Source organism: Carassius carassius, chromosome 17, assembly GCF_963082965.1.
Source record: "Carassius carassius chromosome 17, fCarCar2.1, whole genome shotgun sequence".
Taxonomy (NCBI): domain Eukaryota; kingdom Metazoa; phylum Chordata; class Actinopteri; order Cypriniformes; family Cyprinidae; genus Carassius; species Carassius carassius.
Genome location: NC_081771.1, coordinates 33,880,869 through 33,908,545, shown reverse-complemented (window position 1 = coordinate 33,908,545; position 27,677 = coordinate 33,880,869). Strand labels below are relative to the sequence as shown.

Genomic DNA, 27,677 nt, shown 5'->3' with positions numbered 1-27,677 from the left:
TGCTGCTGTGTGTGTGTGTGTGTTCACTGCTGCTGTGTGTGTGTGTGTGTGTGTGTGTTCACTTTGGATGGGTCAAAGGCGGAGCATGAATTCGGAGTATGGTTCACCATACTTGGCAGTATGTCACGTCACATTTCACTCACTTCACTTTTCTAGAGAACTGAAAAACACACACATTAATGTTGCACTTGTGTAAACATTCAGTCACTGTCACGGACCACATCAAAATAAAAGCAGAAATAATTTTATGCCAACAGCGTTGACAGACATCACGCAAACACCGAACCATGATTCCTACTCTCGTGAGATCTGGAAGCAGCCACTCATTTTTTTTTCAGTATTGTGACTTGTTTACAACTGAAACTGAATATTGAATAGAGGGCGGGGTTTATTGCAGGGCTCCTCCTCTTACCGCCGTTTTTTTTTTTTTTACATAGCTAATTTATCCTGATTTTGCTGCATACAAAGCTCTATCTTTGAGTTATGTAGCATATATTGTTGCTATTTTAACTGACAGAGAGACACGTTTTAAAACATTTTTGTTTATTGTTAAATGCCAAACAGCAACAAGAACATGCGTTTTCCAATATATATTTTTTTTTTTTAAGAATTCAAAGAGTTCTTACACGTATTACACATGTATTTGCGCACGACTTTGGACAGCAGCGGAAATCTAGACTGATTATCGTGCCACCACTGGCCCACCAGGAAAAAAAAAAACGCTTAATGTGGCTTAATGTACTAAGACAGAGATTTTTAAAAACCAAACTCACTAAACATTATACTAATAAAGTATACTATGTACAAAAAAAAACAAAAACAGATGGTCCCTGAATATGAATGCAAGTCGTTTAATAACACGTTAAGCCTTATGATGGTTTTCTATGGGAGGAAAAGGCTTAACGTGTTATTAAACGCGTTACATTCATATTCAGGGTTCATCTGTTTTTTTGTAGATAATATACTTTATTAATATGATGTTTAGTGAATGGTCTGTTAATATCACTGTATTAGTACATTAAACCACGTTAAGCGTTTTAGAATGTCCCGATGACCTCAAATTAGATGTATTGCTGCGTCACAGGAACCTTTTTGCAGCACATTTTGCATATCGGCTAATTTATATTCGCTGGCTCGCCCTTTTCATTGGGTTGAAAGCCGAAATGTTCCCAAACTGGCGACGTGACATTAGGTTTTGGGACGAGGTCGAGCGCCTCCCATCGTTTCAGCCGGCCTATTCAAAACAAATGAAGCACCATAAAGCTACAACGGCTCGCGAGAAAATTACAGTCGTAACCATATTGTAGACATTATCGCGACAGCCCTACTAAACACCATTCCAGAGCCGAAGCAAATTTATAGATTTTGATTGAAGATTACCAAGACAAACTTTTTTCTATTTATCTGCACTGATTATTTGTTCACCACACACAGAGTACACTCAGTGATTCTGATTTCAGGTGGACTTTAACTTGAGACAAACTTTTAAAAGACACTTTCTTGACTCCACACCGGCTGAGACTCGTGCGCTCGCTCTGTTGTCAATCACAATAACCATCACACCCCGATTTTACTGCTCTGCTCGTGGGGTCAAAGTTCAAAGTTGCCATGGTAACACACATGCAATCCCATAGGGGTAATTACTGGAGACTGGGGGGGGGGGCAAACAGGGCACATTACAACAGCAGAGCGACATCGGAGCACACTCAGTACACACGGCTCAGTGCATGAGGCAAAAATGCAAAGGCTTATCTGCAAATCTCCAATCAGAGCATGTGTGTGTGTGTGTGTGTGTGTGTGTGTGTGTGTGTGTGTGTGTAACCCCCCCCCCCCAGCAGCCCACGTCAGGATAAATAGGAGATCAGAGTCTAATGCCACTCTGAAACAAGTGTAGATCTCTTTAGCACAACAAAAAGCCTCTTTACTGTCAGTGATACAGCAAATCCTCTTCTGACAGCGTCGCATGCGTCTGATTTTAATATCACAGCGGCTCAGAAGGCAACTCCTACAGATTTAGACCAAAGAAATGTTTTAAACCATTGCATGAACTGAAGAACAAACACTGGAGCTGGAAATCAGCATTCTCCAAGGTTTGTGACGCTCTCCATCTCCATCTCTGCCTCCGCTGCAGGCGTATTTCCAGACTCTCTCTCGGAGCAGGATCAATACCTTTTTTGGGCTACACCAGCGCGCTCCACACACACACACACTCACACACACACACACACACACGCGCTCAGCCTTAAACCGTCATGGTGCAGTTTAGAGAAACCGTGAGCCATTAGCCTGTGAAAATGAGCCATTAGGGTCCATGCAGCACTTTAGATCACTTACCGGAGAATGAACGGAAAGAGAGAGAGAAGGAGAGATGATAAAACACTGAAAAGAGAGAGGAGCAGAAGAACAGCTCATGGAGGAGGATGGAAAAGTACCGCAGGATGGAGAGATGGAGAGGACAGCAGGCCTCGAGAGAGAGAGAGAGAGAGAGAGAGAGAGAGAGAGAGAGAGAGAGAGAGAGACGTGTGTGCGGTTTGTTTTCATCTCATGTAACGAGATCTGAGAAGCACACAGCATCTGTTCTTTCAGAAACTCAAAAGCACAGAATGGTGGTTTTAACGCTTACCTGTCCGGTGTCCTCGGTACCGTCCATCCGCGCTCGTTTGCATTCAGCCCCGATCGAATCCCCCGCCGCCAAGCCGCCCTCCGGCTCCGGATCCCCGCGCTTCATCCCCCGAGCCGCCGCCGAACCGGAGTCCAGATCCCGCTCGTGCTCCAGGATCCCGTGGCTCACGGGCAGCATCACAGATGCGACGTCGGTCGACATTAACATTGAAGAGGGCCGCAGATGTTGCGTATGAAGAGCGAATAACGCAGACGAGGAGTTCTGCAGAGGATCAGAACCGACGCTCATCTGACGCGTGGAAACCCGTTACAATGTGACGCGCGCGTGCCGCATTAAAGGCCTTTGAAGAGTAGCGAGTATCTGAGGCCTGGACGCGAACCCGAGCAGAAGAACCCAGCGAGCGTCGGAACACTGAGAAGATCACAAGATGTGGAACTTAAAAACGGTGGAGACCGAGTCTAGCGCGTGGAGGACGAACGCGAAGGAAACGCGTAATGCGTCCGAAGGTCTCGGATCTCAAACGCTCTTCCACCAAATAAAACACAAAACCGTCAAGTTCGCCTTTAAAAACAGGCGTCGCGGAAAAACGCGAGAGAAACGCGATGCATCATTCCAGTCCTTCGATAGATTCAAGCGATTTCCTAAAACAAAGGAGTGGCGTGGAGCTGCTGCTGCTTTCCTTTCTTCTCTCTCTCTCTCTCTCTCTGGATTCTTGCGGCGGAGAGGAAACGCACGCGCACACGCGCCCCTCCTCTCCGGTTTCCTCGCGCTCTCGTTGCTTTATTCTTGCTGCGGTTTCCAGTTTTCCCCGTTTGAGCACGAAGCGCTTTTAGCGTTTAAGAACCGAACGCAAGATTGTGTCTGGCTAGATGTGTGTTTTTACAGTCTCTGTGTTTTCTTTGCATAAACCCGATATGCTGCGACCGGGAAGCGTCAACATGTGACGAGCCAAGAATGAACGTTCCGTCTGAAAGGAAGGGGAAAAAAACGTTTGGTGAAAGGCAGACGCGACTTTTAGCTCGCGACTGAAATAGCGAATGTGCTGGAAATCTACGGCGATCCGCACGTACGGATCTGTCGATATGAGGAGATGATCAGAGCGCATATGTTATGTTTATTGATAGTGAGATTCATATGCTGCTCAGTTTGTTCCTGCTGGATTATTTCCCGTGGAAAATTCCCAGCGGCGCGTCTGTGGCGCCCTCTAGCGGACACACGGTGCACTACAGCAGCTCGAGCAGACAGACACAGAGTTCCCTTCACTTCAGGAGTCAGCGGAATCATTGGGCAAAATGTGTTGATTCACATTTCAAATAAAATATTAACAGCTACGCCACCAGTCAAAAGTTTTTGAATAGTAAGATGTGTAATGTTTTTAAAGAATTCTCTTCTACTCAGCAAATCTGCAACATTGAGTTAAAATTTTGAGAATAAATATGTACGAATTTATTATTTTGTTGAAAACTAATATTATATTTGATGAATAGAAATATGCTTATCTGTTAAATATAAGTATTATTTTCTATAATTTCTACCCCCCCCCCCCCCCAAAATAGCTATAATATAATAAAAACACATCTCTTTCACCAAACATTCTAAATAATACATCTCATAATCTTGTACTAATATCTGATCAAATGCGCATTATTGTTATTCTTTAGCTTGGGTTAAACTAATTAGTTTTACTTGGTTGGAACAACAGCTACGCTCATTTTTCTCTATTTCCAGGATTTCCATCCCGTGGTAACTAGGATTTACACAAGCTCCAGTCTGGATCCAGAACACCTGAGAAGAGATGATGCTGACCCTCAGAGGACCTCAGATGATGCTGACCCTGAATCAACAACAGAACTAACAAATATTGCTACAAGTGTGACTGCATCATATAATAATTACTGTTAATAATGTTCATCGTCTGTTTGATTACATGTCATTAACTGCATGAATTTTACAGTATTTCTACTATCTGTACATCAAGTTAGTCACCGCTGATAAGCTACTTCTGAATATAATAGAAACTTTAATTTTCTGTAAAGCTACTTACTAATAAAGTGCGTCAGAACAGGAGCTCTGGTTTTTACTGATGTGGAAGTATATGCTTATTTCTTTTAACCAAATGTTTCAGTGTCATCAAAACTTGCAGAACAAACTCAGGAGCCTCTGAGAGCTAGCCATGCTCAGTTTTCTAGATGAATGCATTATTTAGTTAAACAAACATTTGGTAAATATAATACACAAAGTGCAAAGTCAGTTTGGATGAAAGTGCAGGTTAAATCCATTAAATGCATGATGTGTTAGGATCAGGTCGCTCATCGAGGACGGAAACCTTGAACAAGGTTGAATTGTGTTAAAAAGAAAATCTGAATGAAATCTGAAAGAGTGTAATGACCTTTGAATGAATAGACACACTGGAAACTGAAGTCTTGGAGTCAGCTGAAATGATTTATTATGAGAGTGGAGGTAAAGCCTGTCTGTGGCAGAGAGCCAGAAATGTGTGTATTTGCAAGATGTTACAGTAGATTTACTCATTTGTTCCTTGCATCACCTGTTTACGTGAAGCTCTGTTCGCAGCCTGCAGTTACATCACAAAACTTGGATTTCTTTTCTTCAGCCAATAAAAGACTAGTTCTGTTTGTTGCCCCAAAAGAACTGCCACAATTGGTGGTGTCCAAACGTCCCACCTCTGTCCCGCAGGAGAGACACCAAACTAAGGACACGTCTGAGTTAGGAGATGGACAGACAGACTCTGTGAGGATCGAAGCGGGACGCCTCTGTATTCAGAAAGCAGTGGGTGAGTTATCTGAGAAACATTGGTAATTGGTCATATTAGTAATCAGTTAAAGGGGTCATTCCTATGAGCGGGGAAGTGTGGGACTGACAAAAAGTTGGCAAAAGTTGAGTTTCTCCTGGATTTAATGCATATATCATATTGTTAACTTATGACAATATTATGTTGAGATTTCAAATGCCGTTTGGATGCCACTTTCACTAGACTGGCTGCTGTAACACTGTCTCATTATGCAGATTATACAGATATAGATTTGCATAGTTAAAGCACTGTGAAATCGCTTACGGTTTGTGATGTGACTGCTGTGCAAGGGTTTGCACTGCTTCATCTTTCAACAAGTTATTGGTGAATCCTGTATTACACAGACTCATTCAAAATAAAAGAGTCTTTATTTACTTAGAGTTTGGTTAAACTCTTGGCATTAGCAGCCCACAAGGTGACAGTGTTGCACCGCAGCAGATCAGTGATGTGAGGATGTTCTGCTCAATGATCCAGATGTTACACACATGAGACCAGGACAGTCAAGATCTAATATGGTAATCATACTTCTAGTAAATGCAGATCTCATACGTGTTTGTTTAGAACAGGGTTCCTCGAATCCCTCCAGGGCAAGATTTGAGGAACTCTGGTTTATTATTAAAGCCAAAAGGTATAAATCAGAAGATATTTAGTCGATATCCATCAGGTTTTGAATAAAGTGTAGCATATAAACCATATAAATATTCACAGCGCTATCTAGATATGCTGGGCGACAATTCCAACATTTTGGTCAAACTGATGCTATTTTCGATAGTCATGTCCAATTTCCGACTAGGAAACTCGTAATTAACTCTTCTTAACTTCTCCAGTTTCATACTGAGGAAAGTAGCAAATGCATGCTTGAAAAATCGCCTAATGTCGCTCCATCATGTGCTGACCACAAAGATGTACATTATATTGACAAAAGTATTGGCACCCCTCCTTCTAATGAACAGGTTTGACTACTTTTGTAATTTCCATGAGTACAAATCTTAATGTTTAAGCATATAATGATATTCTAGGTAATTGTGTGCTTCTCATTTTATAGCAACAGTTTGGACAGGACTCTTTTCTATTCTAATATGACAGTGGCTCTGTATGAAAGGCAAGTTTCAGAACGAAATGATTGATTGAGTCAGTGTGGAAGATCTTGACTGGTCTGTTGTGACTTCAAATGCTGACCTTGAGCCAAAAACTCATCCCCAAACACCAGTGACTTATGGATACATATGGGTACAGTCATTTTAGATGCTTCCAAAACTGAATTATGTTTCCATCCAGCTGCCACAGTTTTGGAAGAGCCTTTTTCTGTCCTAAAGAAAGGGGTGTCAATACTTTTGTCCATATAGCGCATATGATCCTTTAACCTGATTTTATGAGATTCTCAGAGAAAAACTCTTGAAATCATTGTCAGATATGGCTTGGTTGTCACTTTATTCTGGTGCTGAAGTATCTGGAGTAGATCTTGAGTTCATGTTGATAACAGTTGTTCTCGTCCGCAGCTCATTTCATCACCATGTCAAACACCTCGGCTCTGAGCCTGAACTCCAGCGTCTCTGGGTGGCGCCGTCCGCTCTGGTACCAGTATGAAGTGTGTGCGGACGCTCCTCATTGGTTCATCTTCTACTTTGGTGTGAAAGTATTGAACCTGGTTGCAGGCGTTCCCTTGAACGTGCTCGTGTTGTGGCAGATTCTGAGGAAGAAGAGTGAAGGCTCGACGTCAGACGTCTTTATTTTTAACCTCTCCATCCTCGACGCCTATTTCGGCCTCATGACGCCGGTGGACATGGCCAACCGTCTGTACTTCAATGATCCATCTGTCTGGTACTCCCAGCGTTTCGCCTACGGACTCAAAGACGTGACTCCGTTGTTTCTCACCTGTATTTGTCTGGACAGGTACATCGCTGTGGTCCATCCCATCCTCTTCACAGGGATCCGTGACACTCGCATCCGGATCGGCGTCTCGCTGCTGGTGTGGGGACTCATCCTGGCCTACTCTCTGACCAAATGCATTTTAGGCATCCTGAGCGTGACCGAGGTCTTCAGTGGAGTCATCCTCTCGGCCTTCTTCATCATGGTCTTCTGCAACCTCTCCATCATCTGGGTCCTCAGGAAGAGTGTCGCAGGGAAAGAAGTCATGAACCCGGTGAAGAAGAAGGCCTTTAAAATGGTGCTTATCATCCTCGCCATCATCGTTGGGAACTATCTGCCTCCCGTGGCTCTGATGCCGTTTGCCTCCACCTTCTCGTTCAAGAAGCTGCATTGTAAGGTTCTTCTCAGCGTCTTCTCCATCATGGACCTGAGCTGCACCATCGAGCCCCTGCTCTACATCTCTAAGATGGATCGATCCACGTTCTGTCGATGCCTGCAGAGTCCTTCCAAGAAACCCATCACTGTGAGGGTCTGAAATGAAAAACTGACTGATTTTATAGTGATTTTATAAGATTGTAGACCTTTGGGTTGTCATTGTATCTTTTTAACCCAGTGGTTCTCAACTGGCGTCATTAACAAAACTACACACTCAAAAACACATAACATTCACTCTGTGCAGTGAACTGCATATAAATACTTCAATTTGGTTAAAGTCATGTAAATAATTTTTCATCTTACTGAGCCTCTGCAGGGTCTACTTATTACATTAATACATTTAATGTTTAATATGTCAAATTTAGCACCGTGTTGCATGATGCTTGGTGTACAGTTGGAATACTGCTCTTATTTTGAATGATTTAACGAAGCGCTCGTCATCAGCGTGTTGACTGTATGAAACTGTGCTGGTTGTTGTGTTTTCTGTGTGTGGTGTTTCCCCAGACGTCTCCTGTTTCTCCGCTGCTCGTTTAACTCTTCGTGACTCTCTTCTGATTGATCTTCAGACTCTGGGAAGATCAGGCTACAGCAGATAAATCTGAACTTTACCTTCTTCTCCTCACTGCTGTGTTTGTGTCAGATAACCTGATTCTTTTACTTCTCACAGATTAGACACCAGCTTTCCAGATGCATAATTAAGAACACTAACGAGTCACTAATTAAGACGTTAATTAAAGTGCCTGGGGATTAATTAAGAACAGACTGAGGTGACGCAGATGGTACGAGCTTGTAATTGTGTAACTAGATGATGCTACGAGATTAAGATGAAAAACATTTACAGTAGATGCTCACGAGCGCTTGTGTTGTCATTGACCTCGGACTACTAGAGATGGTTTAATAACCCGAGCATAATAGACAAGACATAAGAACAGTTACTGTATTTTTAATGCATAAAGGAACTCCAAAAATTATAAACTTACTTGTCTGTGTTCACTTATTCTTCCATCCTGAATTATAGCAGCCACATGTGTACAACCTCAGAAATGTCAAAATAACAGAAGAGGGACATTTATCTTGAGGGAAAACTGAAAAGCACAGTTTTGATATGACATATACAGATCTACAGATGAGCATATGAAAAAACCTGAAAAATTCCTAAAACTCCACAGCTTTACATGAGATGAGCACTAATTATATAATTGAGTACACGAGTACATCTTCAGAGACAAATATCTATTCATTCTCTAACTCCTCTGGTGCCGTTTGTTTAAAACATGAACATGAAAGGAAAAGTGTCAAATGCATGAAAGTTTCATTATATAGGTTCGTCATCAGTACGAGAAACAACAAAGGCTTTACTAAACTCCCATGCATTAAAACGTCTGAAGGAGTGGAATTAACTTAAAATGCACAAAGGCAAACTATAGAGTTCTAAAACACTTACAGCATCTGATGTTGTCCTGTACAGGTTTACACGTGGAGTGAAACACTTGCATCATAGACCGAAAAAAGACAAACTGACATTCAATCCTACAACGAAATATCAAACATGCATCAAATTTATGTATGTGTGAAATAAGAATATACAAGTGAACAGACCAATCACTGCATCAGTGGCTGTATAAAACCACAAACTAAATTTGGAGTAAGTTTTGGTTGCGTTCACCAGTAAATCAGCTGAAATGAAACAGTGTTTTGGTACATGGTTTGGACTGAAATATGTATTGTTCTATAGAGTATGGCTCTTATATGGAAAAGCTTGTCTGTGGCAGAGAGCCAGAAATGTTGTTACTGTAGATTTGTTTCTTGCATCAGCTGTTTTTGTGAAGCTCTTCTTGCAACCTGCAGTTGCATCACAAAATTTGTTCGTCCCCTTTCATCGAACTGCAGAGACTTTAATCGCAAACTTTTCCGCCAGACCCTGCCCTCCATCCAATCACAGACGAGATCATCTTGTTGACCCGAAAGAACTGCAACAATTGGTTGCATCCAAAACCTCCCACCTCTGTCTCCCGCGGGAAGAGCTTTTCTCGGAGCGCCCCGAGAGAGACGCTAAACTGACGATGCGTCCAAGCTGGGTTCTGGTCATAGAAACGTCGCCAATCGTACAGAAGTATAGCAGACGCCTCCGTATTGAACAAGACCTATTTAACTCGAGAGAGACAAGCTCTACAAAGCATTGTTTGTTGTGTGTCTGAAGTTCAGTAGATATACCAGTCTCTTGTCAAAGACAGATCGTTATAACAGACGTCCGCAGCTCATTTCAACATCATGGACAACACCTCGGCTCTGAGCCTGAACTCCAGCGTCTCTGGGTGGCATCGTCTACCGTGGTACCAGTTCGAGGAGTGTGCGGAGGCTCCCCACTGGTTTCTATTGTACTTTGGTGTGAAAGTATTGAACCTGGTTGCAGGCGTTCCCTTGAACGTGCTCGTGTTGTGGCAGATTCTGAGGAAGAAGAGTGAAGGCTCGACGTCAGACGTCTTTATTTTTAACCTCTCCATCCTCGACGCCTATTTTGGACTCATGACAGCAGTTGACCTTTCCAACCGTCTGTACTTCAACGATCCATCCGTCTGGTACTCGGTGCGTTTCGCCTACGGACTCAAAGACGTGACTCCGTTGTTTCTCACCTGTATTTGTCTGGACAGGTACATCGCTGTGGTCCATCCTATCCTCTTCACAGGGATCCGTGACACTCGCATCCGGATCGGCGTCTCGCTGCTGGTGTGGGGACTCATCCTGGCCTACTCTCTGACCAAAAGCTTCTTAGGCGTCATGAGCGTGAACGAGGTCTTCAGTGGAGTCATCCTCTCGGCCTTCTTCATCATGATGTTCTGCAACCTCTCCATCATCTGGGTCCTCAGGAAGAGTGTCGCAGGGAAAGAAGTCATGAACCCGGTGAAGAAGAAGGCCTTTAAAATGGTGCTTATCATCCTCGCCATCATCGTTGGGAACTATCTGCCTCCCGTGGCTCTGATGCCGTTTGCCTCCACTTACTCTTTCAAAACGTTCCGCTGTAAGATCAGCCTCAGCGTCTTCTCCATCATGGACCTGAGCTGCACCATCGAGCCCCTGCTCTACATCTCAAAGATGGAGCGCTCCGCATTCTGTCGATGCCTGCAGAGTCCTTCCAAGAAACCCATCACTGTGAGGGTCTGAAGTGTGTGTGATTTGAGACTCTTGGACTGTCTGTCTCGTGTGATCCAGGGATCTCCAGCCCTGCTCCTGAAGAGCTACTGTCCTGCAGACTCCAGTCCTGTCTGTAAACTTGATTAGTCGGGTTGCAGCTGAAATCTGGAGGACGGTGGGTCTCCAGAAGCAGGGTTGGAGATCCAGTGGTTGGTGACCCTCAGGTCTGTTGTGATGGGGCACTGACAGCATGAAAACCACCGTCAAATAATACAATAAAATAACCATATATAATCATTATGACAGCAAACAAGGGAGAAAACACTTCTCATGTTCTTGTTCATGTCAAAGAGTGTATCTCCATCAAACTCCACATTATTTTGGCACAAGTTTATCTTCATCTTTAGACACCATGAATGAAACTTCAAAGAAACCACAGACCAGACAACATTAAATACATAAACAGGATCAAAATGGTTTGAGCTGAACATAAAACCCCTTGGAAACCAAAACAGACCATTTTCCTATTAATCCATGTTCATAGTTCTGTATCTCACTGGGCCTGATCAGGGTCTACTAACACTAATTTATTTCAATGTTCGCTTTTGTTACTATTGTAAATCCCTGCATTACCCTGATGTAAAATCTCATCTCTGATTTGATCAAAACCAGTAGAGAAGCACTGATTTAACGAAGCGCTCGTCATCAGCGTGTTGACTGTATGAAACTGTGCTGGTTGTTGTGTTTTCTGTGTGTGGTGTTTCCCCAGACGTCTCCTGTTTCTCCGCTGCTCGTTTAACTCTTCGTGACTCTCTTCTGATTGATCTTCAGACTCTGGGAAGATCAGGCTACAGCAGATAAATCTGAACTTTACCTTCTTCTCCTCACTGCTGTGTTTGTGTCAGATAACCTGATTCTTTTACTTCTCACAGATTAGACACCAGCTTTCCAGATGCATAATTAAGAACACTAACGAGTCACTAATTAAGACGTTAATTAAAGTGCCTGGGGATTAATTAAGAACAGACTGAGGTGACGCAGATGGTACGAGCTTGTAATTGTGTAACTAGATGATGCTACGAGATTAAGATGAAAAACATTTACAGTAGATGCTCACGAGCGCTTGTGTTGTCATTGACCTCGGACTACTAGAGATGCTCACATTAGGACAAGAAATAAATATTCAACTTTACCATCATACAGTGCTGACTTTGTAGCATACTTTGAACTGTTTGCTTTTATTTCCTATTATATGAAATTTTTATATAAACATACTTTTATAGTGGTTGTTATTGTTCATCAAATAACAATAATATAATTTTGTTAATCAAATATGTTTAAGTCAAAATGAAAAGAGATGAAAAGTGGTGTTTGCGATCATATTTCATTTTATTGTAAATCAATTTTCACATTTTATAACATACGATGCCAATATCTTATATATCGGCCAATCTGTTTTCCATCATTTTTATTTATTCTTCATATTTAAGAAATCTAAATAAATTTTCAAATGATTAGTGAGGAAAATAAACATACTTATACATACTTTAGATGACAACTACTCGATTCTGTAAACTTTTTACAGTATTTTTCAAAAATAACGATTTTTCTAAAAAAGTATATAAAATTAAAAGGAAGTAAAACACTTTAACCAACTGGGCACTCAGTAATCTGGTAAGTTTGTGTGCATTGTGTCCAAGATTATTTTTCTTACACAATTGGCAGATATTTGTTATTTTTTAAGTAAAAGTAATTTTACTTGTCAAGTAAACGTATCATAATCCCAGAATTTTTAGCTCTTTCTACTAGAAAATGGAGATGCAACAACTAATTGATAAAATCGATTATTATTGATAATGAAAATCATTGACTATTTACAGTTACTACTACGATTAGTCGGCTCTGTCCTCCGTGCACGTACAACAGCCAGTCGCATCAAGTTACAGCACAATACATTTCTACGGACAAAAGGCATCTACAAACACTGGAGGAAACAGAATGAGCTCCTGCAGGAATCCAAGCTGCCCAAGATCTTTATTTTAAGCTTCAAGCTGATGCATTAGTGTAATGGCTTGTCTGTCAGGTGCTTTTACAGATACATGTGTGAGTCCTCAGCACAAAAAACGTGCAGTTAACAGTCAAATCTTTATCTGTAAATGTCACAAATTCATACAAGCCTTTCCATTTTTGCATAAAGGCCCATCCTGACAGTCTGCGTTAAGTTAAAATCTTTACTGAACGTGTTCCTGCAGATCATTACTGGGATTTCATTCGTCTTTATGATCTTTATTGTTTTAATTTTTGATCTAGAGATTTAAACTGATTAACAAATTCATTAAAACAAATGTAGGGTTTTTAACCAATTTGGTTGGTTTTTGTAGGTTTGAGCCACTGCTGCTCTTAACTAACAGTATTGGAAATGACCAAAATAATGTTTTAGCTCTCTGTATCAGTTAGACCTCCAATATGCATAAGCTTAAAAAAGGACAGAAAAAAGTGCTTTATAATGTTTTTTGATTCAGATACACAATTAGTTAATAAAGTAGATAATGCCAGCAAGTATGTGTGCGGTTATCAAAGGCAAAGAGGGACATTTTTGTTATTATGTGAATAAATACTATCTAGTTGTTTCAATTTGTTAAAATAAAAGTCCCGTCTCAATCACATCGGCATATGACGATATTAGAAAAATCTCAATTATCAGCCGATATATCGGCAGTGGCAATATATCGGTAAACCTCTAGTTATTTCTGTCATTACTATAAAAACAAGCTGTTTAGATTGGCAGAAAGTTGGCGCGATTGGATTGCAAAGGGGTGTAATATTTCAGGTACATTTCTGTAAACCTTCCCAAAATTCCCAGAAGATTCCAAAAATTCCTGGAAAGTTTCCAAAATTACTGGAAATTTACCACCTTTTTGCATTTTTGTAAATAAATACTATCTAGTTGTTTCGGTTTGTAATTTGCCCAATAAATGACAATAAAATGTTCCTGAAATATTTGTTTTTTTTTCTCTATTATAACATGTGGTCTAATAAATTCTTAAGCACTGTATGTGTTCACAGCATTCTGTTGGCACATTTGTTTGAAAGACATTGGGCAGAATGTGGAATAGTGTGTTTTTGTCAATAAAATTAAAATATAGAAAATTTTTTTATTTTTTTTATTTATCCGTTTAATCGAAACAATAATCAGCCAACTATTCGATTATCAAAATAATTGTTAGTTGCAGCCCTACTGGAAAACAAAACAAACATACTAAAGGAAAAAATAATTTCTTGCAGTGTGTGAGATCAGGTGCTGTCGTTCTCAGTGCTGTCAAAATAAAAGTCCCATCTCGACCACATCAGCTGATGACAATATATCTGTAAACCTCTAGTTATTTCTGCCATTACTCTAAACATTGCTGATTAAATTGGCAGAAAGCGGTTGGTGCTAGGATTGCAAAGGGGTGTACTATCTCTGGTAAATTTCCGTAAACTTTCTCAAAATCCTTGATATTTTCAAAAAATGTCTTTAAAGTTTCCAAAATTACTGGAAATGTACCACCTTTTTGCAACCCTGGTTAGCGCTGGGTAACTCTGGCACAGATCTGCTGGAGACTCTCCCTGCTGGCTGGAGGACCGCTGACGGACGTCACGTAACCCGGATAGTGGTCAAAGAACTCCGGAACCGGACAGCTGAGGCTCATCTCCGCTTCATCAGGTGAAGAGACGAGAGGAATCAGCTTAGCATGAGCGTAATCAATCTCAAAGCCCTCAAAAATAAGCCCCACCCCCCAGGCGCCTAGCCCCGCCTCCAGAAGCCCGGACACCTTCCGGGAAGCCAGCGCCAGACGCCGATAGTCATCCTCCTCCAGCCGGAAGATGTCACTGGAGAGGGGCTTCCGCGGGACCAGAACGGTCAGTCCGGGCGTGTTGGGGAACGGCGTGAGGAACGCCACATGCTCTTTGTCTTCCCAAACTCTCCACTGCTTCTTTTCTCCACGTACGATGCGTGGGAACAGACCGGGATCGGATGAATCACCCAGAAAGGTGTAGTTGGGTGCCGCATTCGGGTTTGGCAGCCGAGCCCGGATTTTGTCCCTGATGGCGTCTAGATCCTCATCCGTCCAACGCGGCCCGCTCTTGGAGCTGATGTATCCGGGATCATACGCCTGGAAATCCTCATCCGCAGCGAGGTGAGCTTTCCACTCCGAGTGCAGGCCGTGGAGAGGCACCACGTGGAGCTCAGCTCCGGCCAGTTTGTGTGGAGTATAGACCAAAGCGCAGCGCTGCGCCGCCAGACTCTCACACAGCAGCTGTGCCACTGACCTGGCGCCCAGGAGCAGATGCAGGTATGCATCCTCAGGTAAGTGGAAGAGGCTGGAGGAGCTGCTGAAGCTCTTATGGGTGACGACAGCGACACCTGGAGTCCACGGGGAGGAGTGCAGATACGCAGACAGCTCCGACGTCTCCCAGATCACACTCCTGTCCTGAATCCCAGACACAGACGATGACATCCTGGGAGTGAAAGGAAGGAGGAGTCGGATATTAAACCTCTTCACTGTCACCTGTCCTCTCAGAGACACCTACGTTTGCTTCACTGTATTACAAATCAATCCTTATCTAATCATGACAAACTATATGTGACCCTGGACCACAAAACCAGTTATAGGTGTTGAGATTTATACATCATCTGAAAGCTGAATAAATGATCTCTCCATTGATGTCTGGTTTGTTAGGACAATATTTGTCTGAGATACAACTATTTGACAATCTGGAATCTGAGGGAGCAAAATATCTAAATATTGAGAAAATCATCTTTAAAGGTGTCATATGGCCAGCTTCATCTTTCAAAATAAATGTAAAGAGTTAATAAATAGGGCTGTGCAAAACACTGAATGTGATTTTCATGCACATCTGCTCAGTAAAGGTGTTCCTGAGATTAGTACTATATCTCCAGCACGTGCGTTCAGGTCAGGATTTCCAGGTTTTCAAAACAAAACCTGTCCAATTGCTTAGACTTACAACCCTTTTAAATGTACAACCACTGTACACACCCAAATCAACACTACATAAATGTCTAACAATAAAGGTCATTATCATTAGCTCGAATAAGGTTGTGTGTAAAGCTCCTTTTTTAAATAAAACCATGTATTAAGATAAAGACATAAAAAGTAGCTTCTTATTGCATAATAAAAGTAGTGAATGGATGTATAAAAAAAACTAAACTGAAAAAAAAAAACCTTTAGCATGCACTGTCTGTTTAAATATCAGACTCAGAGTTACTTTACTGAACCACATTGGGAAATTCTATGTTACAAGCTGCAATGGAAAGTAGGTCAGTCTCGAAACCTCACAAAAAAGGCATGCCATGGTTCGGACAAAGTTGCTTTTATCTTCATTAAAATTTGAGAGGAACGTTCCTATCATCATAAAGAACACATTTCAATTTTTGTGCTCAGGCCCTAATAATGACTACTGCTTAGGTTGCAACCCTCTACGGACACCTTGGCAATTGAATCGCCATTGGATTGTAAATATTGTAGTTTACTCGCCAGACTGATACTAATATATATATATATATATATATATATATATATATATATATATGTGTGTGTGTATAAGTATTATTTAATATAACTTAAGTAATTGGAAGTAAATTTGATAACCATGTTTGAACGCATATTAGTCATTTTAGCTGAACATTTTAACTTGGGAGGTGGTTGTTTTTTCTGCCATTCAATTCAGTTTCTGACAAAAAAAGGGAAAAAACTAACAAACATACTGATATGATAATATTGATACAGATTCGAATAATAATAATAACTATAAAATAGACTAAGGATTACTAAAGATCAAATGAGCTGCTGGATTCATGAATATTAATCAGGTTTTGTGCGTTCGCTTGAACTGATTTGCTGAAATCAAAACAGGGACGATAATAGGTGAGCGCCAGCCAATGAGATTGCCGTTTGCGCATTAACTCCACCCCCTACTGGAAAACCCGTCTCAAAAGTTGAAGACTTCCATAGGAACGCTGTTATTTTGACAGGAAAATACAACAAAGAATAGGGCTTGGGTGCCGCGTTGCATTCTGGGACGTGGCGGCCATATTGATGGCCTCGCGAATGTAAACATACAGCAAGTTGAACGAGAAGATCGGTATGTGGACAAAATCTGCACTATTAACGGTTTGGATCCATATGAAATTCCCAACAAAGAGTGGAGTACCTACGAAGTCTTGCTGCCGCACTTTTGCATTACAGATATCTTCAGATATTACAGATATCTTCGGCTACCTTGTTTGTTTTGTGAGCGCCTACACTTCAGAACAGTTCCGAAGCTACAAGTCATTGGAGTCTCATGTGCAGTTCACAAATGGATGGGTTCTGTAGATCATAGAACAGGTGTTGTGCCCAATTCTGACCCCCCGCCAAATTATTACCCCCCTAGTATTGGTAGGTTTGGGGGAGGGGTTAGGATTAGGCAATCAGGTAGCAATTTGAATGAGGGGGGTAATAATTTGGCAGGGTGTCAAAATTGGGCACAACACGGGCAAACAGTAATCCGGACAAAGGTAAGCTGCGCCCCACCTAGCTGCTAGTTTAGTAACTGTTAGTGCTAACAACCATTCACACATGAGGTGTTTCTCAATGTCAAGGAAGGATCCTCGGAAGCCAGTATTTCGAGGATGCTACGTCATCGACATCCGTCGAAGGACTGTTCCAATGTCGAGGATCCTCGGAATTTCAACCAAGGACTGAGTCCTTCGTTCAAAGAATATCCCATACACAGGAAAGGATGCAAATGTGTATCCTTCGCGCTCTCAAATCACCCACAATCCTATGCGCGCAGCTTTGCTATCTTGTTCAAAAATTCAAAAATGTCGAACGTTAGCGGAGTCGGAGCGTTAACGGTTTTTATTTACGTTACCAAACATTTGTTTTAACTGTAGTAAATATAAGTAAAGTTTCACGTTTAAATGCCAGTACAAATTACTACCATAATGATATTGTAAATTATACAAATACAAATGGTTAACTGAACCGGACCTGTCATTTAACAATTGGTTGCGTCATCGGCATTTCTTTTATAAATAACTAGTTAAGTTGTCCAAAGTAATTTAACGATACCATTCACAGCGTTATTCAAAGGGACCTTTTCACTGACGTAATGACGCAATTACGTGCACTTGCTAGCCTGTTCCATTTATGTGTTCTCCGAATGCTTAAGAGGAGTCTCGCCTAGCCTCTGAAGGAAGTGACTTGGAAGGACGCGTCCTGCCAAGGAAGGATCCTTGACATTGAGAAACGCCTATGGACTTTTAACTGTGTGTTTCAAAAGTGTAGTTAGTAGCTGTCAACCCTCACGTTTTTCCGGGGTTCTCACGTATTTGAGTTATTTTCCCGTTGTCTTCCCGTTTTAGTATTTTCCTGTAAAATATCCCGTTAGCCCTTCAATCGGACCGGTCAGTCTCTGTGCTGTTGTCCTGTTGCTACTCCTTGCCCTTCCAGCGAAAAGATGTTTCCAAAGCATCGTTTGCTTACTTGAAAGCAACCTTAGCGTGATGTTGGGCTTTTTAAGATAGTGTGGTTGTTGTGAGAGCACGATTTCACGCCAATCTGTAACTAAAGTCACGTTAGACCTAGCTTCACAAATCGCTTAACGTTAGTTAATGCAGCAGTTTTGTAGTACGGATTTCTGCTGTCAGCAGAGGGATAGCAACAGAAAGATGAATGTTGAAATTTCCTGTGTTTTAGATGAGTAACCCGGGAAATTTCCCTTATTTTCAATGTTCACTGTTGACTTAAGATATATAAATGAATATTCAGATGTTATGGTCTCCGTGGTCGCGCCTCCAAGCAGGAAAGTGGTGTAAAGTTAATCCATTCTCATTTTATTTCCCCACGGCGATTATGTGTTGCGCTGTTACACCCCACAATACAGCAACGGTTTACCATGGTTGAAATGGATTTTTAATTAATCAAATTAAGACAAACGGATGAGAGGGAGTATGTCTAAACACTGCGCAGTAGTCCGAGTAGCAGTGAAGGAGGCCATCAACACGCGGCCACGCCAAGTAATGACGTCACGACGCCCAAGCCCTGTTTTGTTTAAATGTAGAAAGTCAATTCACTCACTCACTCGCTCTCTCTCTCTCTCTTTGGTCTCTGCGTGTGTGAGAGAAAGCGACGGCGATTTGTGCGCCTTCACACCAGAGTTTAATACAGGTGCACTGCGCATCCATTGAGATGAACTGAGAAATATCACAGATCGCTTGACGGAGAGTGAAAGTGTGTGTGTGTGTGTATACATATATATATATGTGTGTGTGTGTGTGTAAGATAGTTTGATACATTTCCCCAAATTTCCAATTAAATCCCATAAATTTCAAATTTGGAATATTTCCAAAATGAAGTTCCCATGGAAAGTTTCCCGGAATTTCTCGCCCCTTTGCAACCCTTCAGTGTCACATGATCTTCAGAAATCATTCTAATATGATGATTTACTGCTCAAGAAACTTCATTTTGATTATATAGTTTATGTTTAATAAACAGTAAATCTGTGATACATAAAAGTAAAAAAAAAAAACAATAAATAATAATAATAATTAGGTGTAAGATATAAAAGAAAACAAATGACTACTTTTAATCCGCGAGGACGCATTAAATGGATCAAAAGTGACAGTAGAGACACTTATAATGTTACAAAATATTTCTGATTCAAACACATGCTGTTTGAACTTCATCTATGAACCCTTAAACATTAAATGTATCAGTTTCCACAAGTATTGCGTCATAATATCCTGATGTTCCAGTAGAAGTGTTTCTGTAACGTCACCTTCCTAAGAATCCTCCGAGTAAGAGCGAGCAAACAGCGCAGCCGTTCAGGATCCCGCGCGGACTGATCCTCATCACCGGCACAGAGATATCATACACACAAACATCAGACCATCAACCGTCTTCGGACTTCCGCTCGAGCTCTGTTCTTCTGCTGCAGCTTCAGAAGAGTCTGATGAAGCCGGGAGCGCCGTCTGCTGGCCGGGAGCGGAACTGTGCCGCGGGTTTAATCTCGAGCAGCAGATGGCGCCAATGCTCAGTGTTCAGATATGGAAGTCCTCTCTTATTCCTTTATTCAGTCGTTGAAATAGTTTGATCTTTTGCTGGCAAACGCATCTGTGCAGTCATGCAGTGATTATGTGCGTGAGTTATTGTTATTAACAGTGAGTTCCTGCTGTTTGTCTGAACCAGTTTGATCCGGTCTAAACCAGTAGTGAATCAGTCTCAGTCTTTCAGCTGAAATGTGGTTTTTTTTTTTGACTAATGTTAGTCACATTGTCAGAACTTAATAATAGTTTCATATACAGTACAAAAATAGTGCAGAACAACACATATACAGGTGCTTCTCAATAAAATAAAATGTCGAGGAAATGTTTTTTTTTCAATAATTCAACTCAAATTGTGAAACTCTTGTATTAGATAAATTCAATGCACACAGACTGAAGTAGTATAAGATTTTGGCTCACATTTAACAAAAACCCACCAATTCACGATCTCAACAAATTAGAATACTTCATAAGACCAAAATATCTGATAAAGAGGACTTAAGACCACTGGGCAACAGTCCAGTTCTTCTTCTTCTTCTTAGCACAGGTAAGACGCCTCTGATGTTGTCTGTGGTTCAGTAAATCTCTTGACACGTCTGTGTGTGGTGGATCTTGATGCCTTTACCCCAGCCTAGGATGGTGAATTGGTGGGTTTTTGTGCACTGAATTTATTTAATACATATTACAAATTGTTTCACAATTTGAGTTGAATTACTGAAATGAACTTTTCCCCGACATTCTAATTTATTGAGAAGAACCTGTTTATGGCGTATTCATACACAGAGAAGGTCAGAGTCATAGACTGTGTAAAGGCCAAAATATGTGAAACGTCACTTTAACAAACTAAAGTGAGTCTCCTCTCAGTGTTATTTTCTGTCTCAGATTAAGTCTGAGCTGATTGAGTTAAACAGATAATCCATCAACAGGACTCTCTCTCTCTCACACACAGTCTTTAGATGTACAGTATGTTTAAATAAAGAACTAGATAATCCCTTCAATGGTCCTGCGAAGTGACAAATGTGTTCCATTTCAAATATTTATAAATGTCACAAATTGGCAAAAATCCAAGATTCTTGGGCCAGTAAGTTCATAATTATACATGGAGTTAAAACTTCTACTGCACTTCACCCATCTTTAAAACTGACCAGATACAATTTAACAATCTCTTGCATGTTTCATACATTACAGCTCTTTCATGAACCCCACACAACCCTAACTACACAAACACTGTAATCTACCTGAAGATTTAGAAAAGCTCAAATGTTTCTAATAATAATAATAATATGCATGTCCAGGCCACAGCTGCTTCCATTATTTGTATAGTTATTACTGCCAATCTTTATACTCGTTTGATAAGGATGTTTTCCTGTCGATATCTTCAGTCCTGAGGTGTGTTGGGTTGGTAAGGGAAGACGGAGGTTTGGGGCATTATATTTTTTTTAAATTATAATTTGTTTTTGTACTTTACCAAGAAAAGAAAAAACCCCACAGAAGACATGATTCTGAAAGCATCTTTATTGGAAAACAAGTGATTTCACAGCTACACCGATGCAGATCCAGCATGTGTAGCCAGTTTAAATAGCACATGTGAAGCCTATTTACAAGCTCTACAGCAACAGATTCAGTGTAACAATGACCGATGAGCCCCTTCTGGACGATTAACGACTGGAGAGAAAGAGAGAAAGAGTTTAGATCAAAGACACCAGAGGAAGCACCTAACCCTGACCAGCGCTGACAGTGTCCTGGGGTTTGGCTTTGCTCCTGCGGTTCTTGGCAGACTGGATCTCCTCCATGAGGTCCTTCAGATAGCGGATCTCTCGGCTGATGGACTCGGCTCGCTCCTGGAGCTGCTGGTTTCTCTTCTCCAGCTCGGCACACTCGGAGCTCAGCGTCTCCTGCTCGGAGCGCTTCTTCTGCCGATAGCGCGTCGCTGCCGTTTTGTTCTGCTCCATCTTCTTCAGTTTCTTCTCCACCACTTTAGGAGCGCCGGCCGGGTCGGGTCTGGAGTAGGGTTTGGTTCTGGAGGAGCCTGCGTGCTTCGGGGAGGATTCGGGATCTGATCCGGAGACGGAGATCCCGCTGTCGCTGTCGGACGGATCCGCTGTGGGAGTCAGCAGCAGCACGATGTGGGAAGGAGTCAGCATGAGTTCAGCGGACTGGATCACAGACACCTCGCTGCCCAGCTCCAGTGTGTAGCTGGGGACCGGAGACGCAGGCTCAGACTTGACCTCGACAGGCTCCTGAAGGTCAAGGGTCAGCGGAGGCAGAGCCAGGCCCAGCTCGGAGGAGCCGAACGGAAGTGTGTCCAGGCAGGCCAGCAGTTCCTCCGGAGAACTGGGAGGCTCGTCTGAATCACACGATCCGATGAGAGAATCCAGGTCCAAGTCACTCAGGTCTAACTTCTCCGTCATCCAATCCATGCCAGAGAACACGTCGCCTGCTGGAGGACAAACAGAATCTCAGTCAACTGTGAATTGTAAACATGGTTTATAAATCTAGGTATAGAAACCGCTGCTCAACCGACGAGCCCAACTTCTTCTGAACATTAGCATTAACTAGCGTAATGAACCACAGAGACCAGCTACGAAGAGCACTAGTGATCTCTGGAACACAATGTGCACGCTTTAGTATCACTGCCAAACTAGTTGTAGTTTTGGATTAACTTTATTTTTAGATTTCCAGCTTTCATCTTAAATTTTAAAGTTTGTAATTTAGTTAGCCAATTATTTTATTTCCTCTCAAAATACAGTACATTAATTATTCAGTTCTACTCTTTAGTTTAGTCAAATACCTGTAAGGTCTTTTAGAACATTTTATTGCAAGTAATGAAAATGTTTATGGTTTTAATGATATTTAATATCACTTATGATAATTTTGGTTTTGTTTAATGTTCACCTACTAAACAATATGCACAATAATGTATGCATTTGGTTTTACTAATAGTTCCATTTAGAGTTATTTTAGCATCAAGACACTATTTTAGTTCTCATCTTTTGAGTGGTTTTATCATTTCCACTTTAATTTTTTATTAATTTTAATTAAGTTTAACTTATGTCAATTTTATACAGTTTATATGTCTATATAGTTTAAATTTCTCAGTTTTGGTTTAGGTTATCCAAGTACACCAAGTTAGACTTGTCAATTTTTATATTTAAGTTTAATAACCCTGGACCTATTCAACTGACCCACACCAAAAGCAAACAACCCTGACCGAGGTTTTTTTTCTGTTTTGCACACGAGCGTGACGCAGTGAGTTTCAGTGCAAGCGTGCAGCGGCGGAGTGTGTGTGTGTGTGTGTGAAGGGTCACCTTTGCTCTGCTCGAGCTCTGTTTGTGCAGGCGTCCAGGAGAGAGACTCACACCCTACAGAAGCGGGACGAGAGGGAGAGAGGGGCGAGGAAGAGGAGAGGGGTGATGACCACCCCTCCGACAGAGTGCTCTCCTCATCATCGTCCAGAAGGGGCCCGAAGGGGTCAGCCATCAGAGACGAGGGCCCAAGGAACAGGGCCCCCACGTCCTCCAGACTCAGAGACATGACAGACGGTCGGAGCTGGAGCGGAGCGGGACTGGGGTTCTGGAGCGATGGAGAACCAGGAGGTGGTGCTGTCTACAGCAGCAGAGCTGTGGGTGGATGCCACAAGGGACCTGAAAGAAACCAGGCGAGACAACGTTACTGAAACGTAGAGATGTTTTGAATGGAAAACTACCTGGGACTGGAAATTCTGGGTTTCATCAACAATACGATCATCATGTTTTTTTTTATTAATTTAAAAAAAAAAAAAAAAGGGAAATGCATTCACAAGGTCCATTTACTTCGCAAATCACACTCCTACACATATACCATTATAGTGTTGTGTGGAGCACACTTTTTCTTTATTAGAACAAAGAGGAACCAGTTCTCGGTTCCCAACCCTCGCTGGAGGGGAAATTTAATGACCATTTAATTTAATTTCCTCTCACTGGATGACTGTAAACCAGTTCATCCAGTCTCTAAATGCCTGAAGGTATTCCAGTCAAACTAGATGCCATCTGGGAGGAACTCGAGCTGCCCACACACACACACACATTCCCATCACTAGTATTTACCAGCCCTTGTTACTATTATTAACACATCTCGTAGTTCCCCTCTAGGAAAGAATTTCCCCGCCCTTCCCAGAGAACATCTCCTAATATGGTCATGAGCACGGGAAGCCCCGCCCTTGGTTCCTTCGCGAGATTAACCCGTCCGTGACGCACGCGCGCCATTTCCAGCGCGCGCACGCCATTTTGAGGCGCAACGTTGCCGCTTCTCGACAAAAACCGATTGTTTATTACATGTATCAGTCTGGCAAATGACTCAAAACAAACGGAGATCGTTCCCAAACAATTTACACAGCAAGATTGCTATATACCAAACTAGACTAGTTAAGACTAATAGTAACAAATACAACCACGAGTTCGTGACATACTTAAGTTAATTATAACACCACTAACACAAATACTTACGCCATTTTGCCAAACAGAGCCAGTGCACTTGACCGCTGCACTGCCGGATTCGCCGCTGCGATTGTTGCGCTGTTAGCCGCTACACTGCCATCATTCCGGCGAGAGAGCCGCGTGCGGAGAGACTGGAGCGCGGGAGACAGAAAACAGAGCCAAGGCCGCGCTGTAGCTTATATACACGCGCAGCACACCCACACAGTGAGCTTCCGCCGCTCGCGTCCGCGCGTATCACTCCGCCAGGGTCTGCTCGCTGATTGGCCTCTACGCCTGTCAGTATTTACCAAACAAATAGTACCTAAATATTTACGTTCTCACAGGATGTGGGTCACGCGCGCGGAGCTCAGACACGAAATAAAGTTACGTTAACACATCATTAGTCCGAGTAAATGACAGATTTTAAGAGCGATATACTTTACATTTCATTGACAAGTGAAGTTTATGCCAAGTTAAAGTAATTCTTACTCTTACGATATGATTTGCTGTTAGCGGAGAATGGAGACAGAATGGACAGTGTTAAATAAACGCGAAATGCTCCAAGTGGCCAGTACTTAAGGAAAATCTTTGTATTATTATTATTTTGACACTTTTGCAAAGGTAAAACACAAGAATGCCTACACGAGAGTAAAACAGAGTTCTAAGAAACGGTGTGAACATTAAGGAAGAGACGAGCTTTTGTTCTCCAGGTTACATCAAGTGCTCTTCCGTGTAATGAACTTACAGTGCTCTGTTCGCCAAACAATCTTGTTCTTAATATAGACTACTAAAATGATTCTTTAGTACTTCTTAAGATAAACTTAAGATAATCTAATCTAAGTGCTATTTCAGGACACCATGAATATGAACTAAACTGCATTTTTAGCATAATATCTCTGTAGCTATTTAAAAAATGTATTTAGTCACAAATGTATTTTGGCAATATACTGTATATTAAAGGTATATTGTCAGATAATTTTGACTTTGTTTTCAGAAAACAAGCTATAATATCTCACTCATTTTACTTGTACAATAAATTCATTTTGATTCAAGAATTTTTAGATATTAATAACTAGAAAACAAGACAAAAATACTAAGCAAGAAAATCCTTTTTTTTTTTTTGCAGTGATGTAGCGTTGATCACAGCAATAACTTATTTTAAGAGATTGACACAGAAGAGACTTCTCTGTGTTAGTAATGGAATCAGCGCAGCTGTGTTTCAGGATCATTCAGACTCTTCTTCTGCTGATCAGTGTTTGCAGGAGCTCAGTCTCACATCAGCCGTTACATGAAAACACACCAGGATTTTCCTATTGATTGTGAAAGTGTTGTAGTGATGTAAAGACAAGAGTTTGGGGAAACGGTTATTGCATCAGCCTGTGTTTCACTGACCGATGAGCTTCAGCTCTATTCCTGTCTGATATCAGATGATTGATGAAACCTTGAAAGTTACATTACTGAGAAAAATACATATAGACAGACAGAATGAATGATAGAACGAATAATCAAATGATAGATAGATAGATAGATAGATAGATAGATAGATAGATAGATAGATAGATAGATAGATAGATAGATAGATAGATAGATAGATAGATAGATAGATAGATAGATAGATAGATAGATAGATAGAGATAGAAATATTAGAGTGGAAGCCTAAATAGTACATATGGCAGCTTAATTGAGTCTAATGGGTTTCAGTGTAATTCTATTTCTTTCTGTACTCTGTTCACACTGGTAATGTTCAGTTTTACACCGGCAGTATTACAGGTTTGGGCTTCTTTAGGCAGGTTTGAGATCATCTGAGCTGGTTTGAGGAGTGTGAGGAGGTCAGAACAGACCGGATGTGTTTCCTCTCTGAACATCTGTGTTTCGCTGCTGATCTGCTTCACTCCATCCTCAAGGAGACATATAGAACAACGCTTTTTATAAATATTACTTTGCCTAGTAGTGATTGAGAGAATGAACCTTTTCATATCTTTGAATCAACTGAACCAATTGCTTGTTTCGAATCACTCTAACATCACATGCTTGAGACATTTGCTGTGATACTGCTGATAAACAGCTTGTGATTTTATTTAGCTCATCTTGGGATTTTTGACCTTAGTGTTGTGATATCACGGGCCCTGACCAGTGTTTGTTTTCAGTCCAAACTTTCAACACAGAAAAGATAAAACGAAGGAGACTTTGAGTTTCTTTTTTTTTTACTAAAGCTTGGTTTATTATTAAGACTTTGGAGACCGGAGACACGTCTGGAGTCTGTAAGTTAAAATGCTTTTTGCAGAATGAACTCAATAAATCTGAATACATTTACAGTCTGAGAAATACTATAAATAGATATATTTAAAATAATTTGATTCATGTTTAAAATGTAAATGCAAATGATAAATAATGCATTTTTTTTAAAGAAGCTTTAGTCAATTTCATTTTGGAGTGAAGAAATTAAAAGATCTTATGTTGTGCAGAGTTGGGAAGTTGGAAATGTAATAAGTAGTGTCACTATCCCAATGACTTTATTAATTGATTACATCTGATTATTTTTGATAATGTTTCTAAAGTTCTAACGGATGTATTCAAATGTTAATCATTTTGAAAGATTTAAATCAGGCAGAGCAACATTACAGTAGACTTCTGAAATTCTTCATCACTTGAATTAAGATCATAAAATAGTAATTTTAAAGCTCTTTTTACTTTGAAGACATTCTGAGGTTAAATACTGATTAAAAAACTCAATAAGATTTAGTATGATACAATTTTTTCTGAAATCATAGGCTTGGAAAAAATAAAGCAAACACATAAAACCCAAATAGGAAGCTACCCAGTTATTGAATAAGCATGTACGGAGCCCCGCACGGGACATGCAAGAAAAAATAAATAAAGTGCACACGGGTTAACTATTTCGTTCCCTCGATTTATAAATCGTGCACACAATATATAAATTTAAGGAAACTAAATAGTATTTTTTTCCCACGATTTAGCCTACTATTTCTTTTTCTGCATGCCAAAAATCTTTTACAAATCTCTGTAAAAGCATGTGTTCTAAAAATTAGGGAATCAATCACATCTGTAGCATGTGTGAGAAAATATTCAGATGTAATTTATAATTAATAATTTTCATGAGTGACTGTGATTTAATTACATATTTTGTCTCGTTAACTGTGACATATTACGGTTACATTTATTTTAAAATTAAATGTAATTCTGTTAGATGTAACTATTGCTGGTGTGTCAGCAGGGGGCGCCAGATATTCTGAATCCGAGGAA

General features: G+C 41.0%; 5 protein-coding genes and 1 long non-coding RNA gene across 6 annotated transcripts in view; 3 read left to right on the top strand and 3 right to left on the bottom strand.

The window, feature by feature from the left end:
• Window positions 1–3,739, bottom strand: part of LOC132160439 (RNA binding protein fox-1 homolog 2-like) — a 42,699-nt gene extending 38,960 nt beyond the window's left edge. Inside the window, exon 1 of the mRNA XM_059570121.1 lies at window positions 2,624–3,739. Within this exon, the coding sequence (XP_059426104.1) occupies window positions 2,624–2,911 (288 nt within the window). The 5' untranslated portion in view covers window positions 2,912–3,739. The remainder of the gene's footprint in view (window positions 1–2,623) is intronic.
• A 135-nt stretch (window positions 3,740–3,874) lies between these two features.
• Window positions 3,875–4,688, top strand: LOC132090993 (uncharacterized). The gene is made up of 2 exons (XR_009422113.1): window positions 3,875–3,917; window positions 4,352–4,688. It is a non-coding gene; the product is annotated as an uncharacterized LOC132090993 (long non-coding RNA).
• A 2,114-nt stretch (window positions 4,689–6,802) lies between these two features.
• On the top strand, window positions 6,803–7,941 carry LOC132160652 (G-protein coupled receptor 4-like). The gene has a single exon (XM_059570283.1). The coding sequence runs from the start codon at window positions 6,946–6,948 to the stop codon at window positions 7,834–7,836; it is 891 nt and encodes a 296-aa protein (XP_059426266.1). The 5' UTR covers window positions 6,803–6,945; the 3' UTR covers window positions 7,837–7,941.
• A 1,513-nt stretch (window positions 7,942–9,454) lies between these two features.
• LOC132160651 (G-protein coupled receptor 4) lies at window positions 9,455–10,898 on the top strand. Its single transcript, XM_059570282.1, has one exon. The coding sequence runs from the start codon at window positions 10,008–10,010 to the stop codon at window positions 10,896–10,898; it is 891 nt and encodes a 296-aa protein (XP_059426265.1). The 5' UTR covers window positions 9,455–10,007.
• Window positions 10,899–14,015: 3,117 nt separating this feature from the next.
• LOC132160650 (uncharacterized) lies at window positions 14,016–19,793 on the bottom strand. Its single transcript, XM_059570281.1, has 2 exons — window positions 19,695–19,793; window positions 14,016–15,371 (listed from the first exon to the last, which is right to left on the bottom strand). The coding sequence occupies exons 1-2, from the start codon at window positions 19,766–19,768 to the stop codon at window positions 14,435–14,437; spliced, it is 1,011 nt and encodes a 336-aa protein (XP_059426264.1). The 5' UTR covers window positions 19,769–19,793; the 3' UTR covers window positions 14,016–14,434.
• Window positions 19,794–21,456: 1,663 nt separating this feature from the next.
• Window positions 21,457–24,601, bottom strand: LOC132090990 (cyclic AMP-dependent transcription factor ATF-4-like). The gene is made up of 3 exons (XM_059497785.1): window positions 24,444–24,601; window positions 23,268–23,603; window positions 21,457–22,399 (listed from the first exon to the last, which is right to left on the bottom strand). The coding sequence occupies exons 2-3, from the start codon at window positions 23,491–23,493 to the stop codon at window positions 21,675–21,677; spliced, it is 951 nt and encodes a 316-aa protein (XP_059353768.1). The 5' UTR covers window positions 23,494–23,603; window positions 24,444–24,601; the 3' UTR covers window positions 21,457–21,674.
• Window positions 24,602–27,677: the final 3,076 nt, after the last annotated feature.

Coding starts and splice junctions, on each gene's coding strand:
- LOC132160652 (XM_059570283.1), top strand. CDS start 6,946: ATGTCAAACACCTCGGCTCTGAGCCTGAACTCCAGCGTCTCTGGGTGG.
- LOC132160651 (XM_059570282.1), top strand. CDS start 10,008: ATGGACAACACCTCGGCTCTGAGCCTGAACTCCAGCGTCTCTGGGTGG.
- LOC132160650 (XM_059570281.1), bottom strand. CDS start 19,768: ATGAGGATCAGTCCGCGCGGGATCCTGAACGGCTGCGCTGTTTGCTCG. Junction 15,372..19,694: donor CTCGGAGGATTCTTAGGAAG/GTGACGTTACAG, acceptor TTTCACTCCCAG/GATGTCATCGTCTGTGTCTG.
- LOC132090990 (XM_059497785.1), bottom strand. CDS start 23,493: ATGTCTCTGAGTCTGGAGGACGTGGGGGCCCTGTTCCTTGGGCCCTCG. Junction 22,400..23,267: donor AGAGCTCGAGCAGAGCAAAG/GTGACCCTTCAC, acceptor TTTGTCCTCCAG/CAGGCGACGTGTTCTCTGGC.